This window comes from Podarcis pityusensis, assembly GCF_964106645.2.
Source record: "Podarcis pityusensis genome assembly, chromosome: 6".
NCBI classification, from domain to species: domain Eukaryota; kingdom Metazoa; phylum Chordata; class Lepidosauria; order Squamata; family Lacertidae; genus Podarcis; species Podarcis pityusensis.
This window is the reverse complement of record NC_138030.1, coordinates 56,887,963-56,893,962: the sequence shown is the minus strand read 5'-3', so window position 1 is coordinate 56,893,962 and position 6,000 is coordinate 56,887,963. Positions and strand designations below refer to the sequence as shown.

The 6,000-nt window shown below is 50.6% G+C and overlaps 1 protein-coding gene across 2 annotated transcripts in view; it reads left to right on the top strand.

The window, feature by feature from the left end:
* Positions 1 to 530: 530 nt before the first annotated feature.
* LRP8 (LDL receptor related protein 8) overlaps positions 531 to 6,000 on the top strand; it is a 204,724-nt gene continuing 199,254 nt past the window's right edge. For both annotated transcript variants that reach the window (XM_081010429.1, XM_081010427.1), the window contains exons 1-2: positions 531 to 718; positions 1,598 to 1,717. In XM_081010429.1, coding sequence (XP_080866555.1) covers positions 649 to 718; positions 1,598 to 1,717 — 190 coding nt within the window. In that variant the 5' untranslated portion in view covers positions 531 to 648. The remainder of the gene's footprint in view (positions 719 to 1,597; positions 1,718 to 6,000) is intronic.

Below are 6,000 nucleotides of genomic sequence, written 5' to 3'. Positions count from 1 at the left end.
GGGGGGGGGCGTAGCCCAGGACAGTGCATTCCTTCCTCAGAGAAGCAAGCCTGGCACTTTCACTCTGGAGCAGCTGCAACAACCCGTCGCGGAACCCAAGCGGCGTTGCACGTGGTTCCCAGGTCCTCACCCATCCAGGCTCCGAGCAGGCCAAAGCCGGCTTAGCTTCCGTGCTGGTGGCCTCTCCGATCACCCGGTGGGCGAAGTCCTGCTGGTTCTCTCCCCCTCCCACTTTTAGTAAAGAAACAACGGTGGGTTGCCTCCAGGAATCCTGCCGGAAGCGAGCAAGAGGAAAGAGTGATTGGTGGAAACCGCCAGCAGCTGCCGCCTCGCGCACCCCACTGCTGACTCCGAAAGCCCTCGAGGGGCGAGAGGTTGCCTTGGAGGGGGACTGGCTGTAGGGCTGGCCCCGCTTGCCTGCCTGCCGGCCGGCCGCCCACGTGGTGCCGCCTGCCGGGCGGGCGGGCCTGCCCAGGTCTGGCTGGCTCGCTCGCTGAAATCCCGCCCAGTCGGGAGCGTCACTGGCTCGGGCTGAAATGCACACACGCGGGAGGAGGAAGCAGCCGCCCGCAGTTCGCGCTCGGCTGGCGAAGGCTGCATGCGAGAGGCAGCCGCGCAGGGGCCCATAGCCGCCGAGGAGGGGACGCCATGTGCCGGCCAGCTCTCACCAGGCTGCTGCTCTTCAACCTGCTGCTCGTCAAGATGCACATCGCCAAAGGTGGGTGGGCGGCGCGGGCGGCGTAGCCGAGAGAGCGGGCGAGCGCCAGGCGCGCGCTGGCTGCCCCCAAACTCCTGGCCGACCCTCGGCGTGGCGGGTGGGACCCCGAGGCCACCCGGGAGGTGCATGTACGCGCAAATGGGCAAGGCGCACAGAGCCACGGATATCCCGGTGCAAACTGCTCCAAGGGGATAATCGCTTTAAGCCAAAGCCGGGGGGGGGGGGGAGGACGACACCTCTCACCTGGGGACACCTCTTCCAGAGGACATCCTTCCTATTTAGCTGTGGTCCGATCAGCACCGTTGCAATTTGCCATCGGTCGTTACCGCCCCCCACACCCCCCAACTGGGCTAATACAACGTGCCTTCAGGAATTGGGCTGAGGAAAGGTGCCATATCTGCACCTTTGGCTCTCATCGCCCCCCCCAATCTCTTTTTGAAACATTGCCGGGGGGTGAGGCTTATGTTTTAGGAAGCAACAGCGGCGGCTCCCGCACCTTCTCCCACTTGGCTTGGAATGACCCTTTGTTGTTGTTGCTGCTGCTGCTGCTAGTCATCCCGCCTGAGCCATGCCTGCCTTCTGTCCCCGAGCGCGATCCGTGCCGCCTCCCCAAAATGGGCACGCGCCGGGTGGGGGGGGGGCCCGGAGGAGCATTGTTTCCCGACGGAGATGCTTCCTTGTATGCAGATGGGGCTTTGTGCGCTTTTCTGCGCCTTCTCGCGGAGAACGTGGCCTAGAACGCTCCGGGCTTGCTTGCCGTTTTGCAAGCGGGTTGTGGAAGGGATGGCTGGGGGACCGGAATGCAGGAGGGAGGGAGGGGACTCCCCCCCTCGACCCACCACCCCTCTAAAACTCCGGGTGTCCCTTTGCCGCTTGCAGGCTCCGCCAAGGAGTGCGAAGAGGACCAGTTCCAGTGCCGGAATGAGCGGTGCATCCCTTCCATTTGGAAATGCGACGAGGATGACGATTGCTCAGATAATAGTGACGAGGCAGATTGCCGTGAGTATCAGGCGTGGGGAGGCGATCAGCCCCCTTTTAAATCCTCTCTTGCGAGCAGGAAGACAGCTGGCTGGGGGGGGGAGGTGGGGGGCAATCTGCTCCTGTTCTGCCGGGGTGTCTGCAGGGTGGGGGGGGGGTGAGAGATGAAGGCGCGACCCCGCTCGGTTTCGCCTGCCCTGGTCTCCCCCGATGGGCAGAATGGCGAGGGCAATGCTCTGCGTGCATCTCCCGAGAGACGTGTGTCATCAGCGGATTGACCCCGGTTGCAGGAAGGGAGTGGATTTCAGTTTATATCCTAGGTGGAGACGTGGGCGTTTGTGTTCGAAAGGATTACATGCAGTTCTGTGGCTCCCAGCCTGGAGCCAAGCAGCGCAGGGCTTCATGGTTTCGTCTTAAGAAGCTCAGAAGTGAAGCTCAGAAGTGAAGCTCAGTTGGCTTGCTTCACTTTGGCAAAAATGGTCCCGTGCGAGAGAAATCCCGTTTCAAAGTTTCGTGGCACTGTGTAAGATTACACCCTCTTCCAGTTTATGAATGAAATTGCCTCTTGTGCCGGCGACATTTTGATTGGCTGCCGGGTAAACGCCAGATAGGTCACATGGTACCGGATCCCTTCTAGGAGTAAGGCTGTGTGTGTGTGTGTGTGTGTGTGTAGAAGAGTTCTGGACACACATTGAACCAGCCTCACCTTCGCTCTGCCCCTGGAAGGCCACACCTCCCTGTCATTGGTTTAGGCTGAGAGGACATGGTGGTGTGTGGAGGCAGCCTGACAATCTAAATTTATGCACTCAAAGCCGTTTAGTATTGCATAGTCATGATGAATCCTTTAGGGCAAGGGATGATTAAGCTCTTTAACAGCAAGTGCCAATGCAGGTGATGATTCAGTCTAGTAGTTTCAGAAATACAGAGCTTTCTCTTAGTGTGCGACAACTTTCTCAACTCTGCTGCGGAAATGGCTTTTATTGTTTTATTTGTTTTTGGGTTGTTGTTTTTTAAATATATCAGATACTTCCCCAGTTGCTCAACCTACCTTCAGGCTTATCTTGCGTTCCAGGAAACAAAATTTTGAAGTTGTTTTACGCAAGTTTTATATTATTGTGATCTGGAGTGAACATTATTGTGTGTGAACTGCATTTCTGGCATTTTATGTGTTCATCATCCTAAGTAAACCTTTTCTCAAGTTTGGTTTTAAAAACAGCAGTATGTTTATTGTATGCAGAAAAATGGATAGTTAAATTGCATGACGAGCTGTCCAAGTAAAACATAATCAAACTCTAGGCAGCTAATGCAGTAAATTCTTTTTTAAAAAATTAGAAATTTATTATGCATCTGGGGCTCCAAAAAGAAAGAATGTTGCCTTCTTCCTTTTATACCCATCTGGTGGTAAAGGTAAAGGGACCCCTGACCATTAGGTCCAGTCGTGACTGACTCTGGGGTTGCGGCGCTCATCTCGCTTTATTGACTGAGGGAGCCGGCGTACAGCTTCCGGGACATGTGGCCAGCATGACTAAGCCGCTTCTGGCGAACCAGAGCAGCACATGGAAATGCCGTTTACCTTCCCGCCGGAGCGGTGCCTATTTATCTACTTGCACTTCGTGCTTTTGAATTGCTAGGTTGGCAGGAGCAGGGACCGAGCAACGGGAGCTCATCCCGTTGCACGGATTCGAACCGCCGACCTTCTGATCGGCAAGTCCTAGGCTCTGTGGTTTAACCCACAGCGCCACCCGCGTCCCTTTTATCCATCTGGTGAAGCAGCAGCAAATCAGAAATTTGAGTCACATCCACACCATCCTATTTAAAGCAGATGGCTTTACCCAGAAAATCCTGGGAATTGTAGTTTGCGCCCCACAGAGCTACAATTCACAGCACCCTTAACAAACTACAGTTCCCAGGATTATTTGAGGGAAGCCACATGCTTGAAATGGATGGTGTGGGTGTGACTTCAGAGTAGTCCATAAGTGCTCCCTTCTCTCCATCTTTGTAAAAATCCCAAGGTTTGTTTGGTAAGTTAGGTTGAAACTTACTGATTGGCTCATGGTCACCCAGTGAACATCATGGCTTAGTAGGGGTTTTGAACTCTGCTCTCCCCAGACCTAGTAAGGCACTTTTAGTTTATACCGCACTGCATTGTCAGCATGTACATGTGTCAGGGTGCTTTACTGAGTAAATATGCTATGTAAGCTTGATGAGCTGTTGATTCATGCTGACTATTATGAATGGCAAAGGAACATGAGATTAATGACAGGTGAAGGAGAACATTATGCCTTTTGTGTTGAAGTCCTGCTTAATCTTCTGAGTTTCCTATTTGATGGTGGAGCTAAAATACTAAATGTGTGTGCCTGAAGACTCATGTTCTAGTTGTTTAGGGAAATTGCTATTGAATGAATGAATGCTGCATTTGTAATTTATGAAGTCCTCAGTGTTGTTTCCATGAATCGTAATTGCTTATTCTGTGGAATAAGTTGATAGCAGGCACTGGGGAAATGGTTGCTTGTGCTACTTATGCCATGCTTTTGCTTTGGTTATCTCTTATTGCTGAAGAATTTCACAATCTTTATCCCTGGCTAATGTTCAAGGCTTAGTTTTTGCGAAGAGAAGATGAGGTGGTACGCCTGTGTCAAGATGTTTATTTAATTTCTATGCCACTTAATATATCTATACCTCTGAATGGTGTACAAAAAGCTGAAGCAACAACAGACAACTTAGTGTTACAAAAGTACATTGTTATATATAAAAATGTTACATTAATACAAACTTACATGTATATATAAATCAATATCGGTTCATTTTCCTTCTGACACTGCCTCTCAGCCCTGGCTTCTCACCCAGGGTCGAATCAAACTCTCAGCTCACCCACAAAAGTCTCAGGGGAAGAGTTACTGAAAACGTTACCATCACCCTAGTCTCTCACTGTGACTGGTACTTCCTCGGTCTGCCCACAGCTATGTCCCATTCAGCTGCACTCTCCACACCCAGTTCCAGGGCTTCAAAGGATGGGGAAATGACCGCCCTCTGCTCATAGCTCTTTCTTCGCCGTCTGTCCTCTCCTCTTCCAGCTGTTTTTGCAGGTTGCTCTGGAAGTTCTTTGAGGGAGGGACCTCAGCAGGGAGAAGAGGGGCAAAGCCCCATTATGCAAGTGGAAATCCTTGTGCAGGGTTTCTGCTGAGGGGGCTGGTTGGGGGACTCTTGCCTTCGATCTTTTTTAGTTTAAGCTTTGCTGATTTCGGAAGTCAAACAGAATCCATTCCGGAAGTCCATTTGACTCCCAAAATGTTTGCAAACCAAAGTGTGGCTTCTGATTGGCTGCAGAAAGCTCCTGCAGCCAATCGGAAGCCCCGTCGGACGTCCAGGTTCCAAAGAACATTCGCAAACCAGAGCATTCACTTCCCGGTTTGCGGCATTTGGGAGCTAAAACGTTTGATCGCAAGGCGTTTGACAACCAAGGTACGACTCTATTCACTCTTGCTTCCTTTCCCCTGTTAAAAGTTCTCTCTTTTCTTCTTCCCCTCCTCTGCTCTTCATAAATGCATCTTCTCAATATGTGGTTGCAACATCTGATTAATGTAACTTGTTGTTTTGTGGCTGTATTGTTTGGAAGCCTGTTGTCAGGAAGAATATAACATGAGTGGTGACCAGATTGCTTTCTGGGTCTAGGACAGCTTTTCACACACTTGGGTCTCCAGCTGTTTCTTGAACTGCAACTTCCATCATCCCTGATCATTGGTCCTACTAGCCAGGGATGATGGGAGTTGTAGTCCAACAAACAGCTAGAGACCCAAGTTTGGGAAACCCTGGTCTAGGAGGACCACAACTGGAGCAAAGCTTCCAGATCTACGCAGACACTTTCTATTTTTTGCTTCCTCCTCTTTTTTATTATTAAGTTCAGCAAGCAGGTAAAAGTTAATTGGTATCTCCGTAATAAACTATAAATTGCTAGGGAGAAGGTAATTCTCACCCCCAAGCAGCTTCAAAACGTATACTGTTTAGGGGCAAGCCATAAGTGAGCATTTTCACCCTAAATTTTAACTGCTTCAAAAAACATGAAATGTTTATTTTTGTTCAGGCTGTTACTTCTGCAAATAATCGGCTTATAAAACAAATTAGGCCTTGTAGGCGTAATGGTCTAAATATCTCCCAATTTCAAAAAGAATGTGGTATATTTGCAATGGCAATAATGAGCAAATTATGCTGTATCTTGCTCTGGGGAGGGGGGAAAGTGGTGTGGGGAGTTGGCGGTACTTGCTGTGCTTCTGGAAAGCATCCTGCTTTGAACAGGCTCTTGGTGT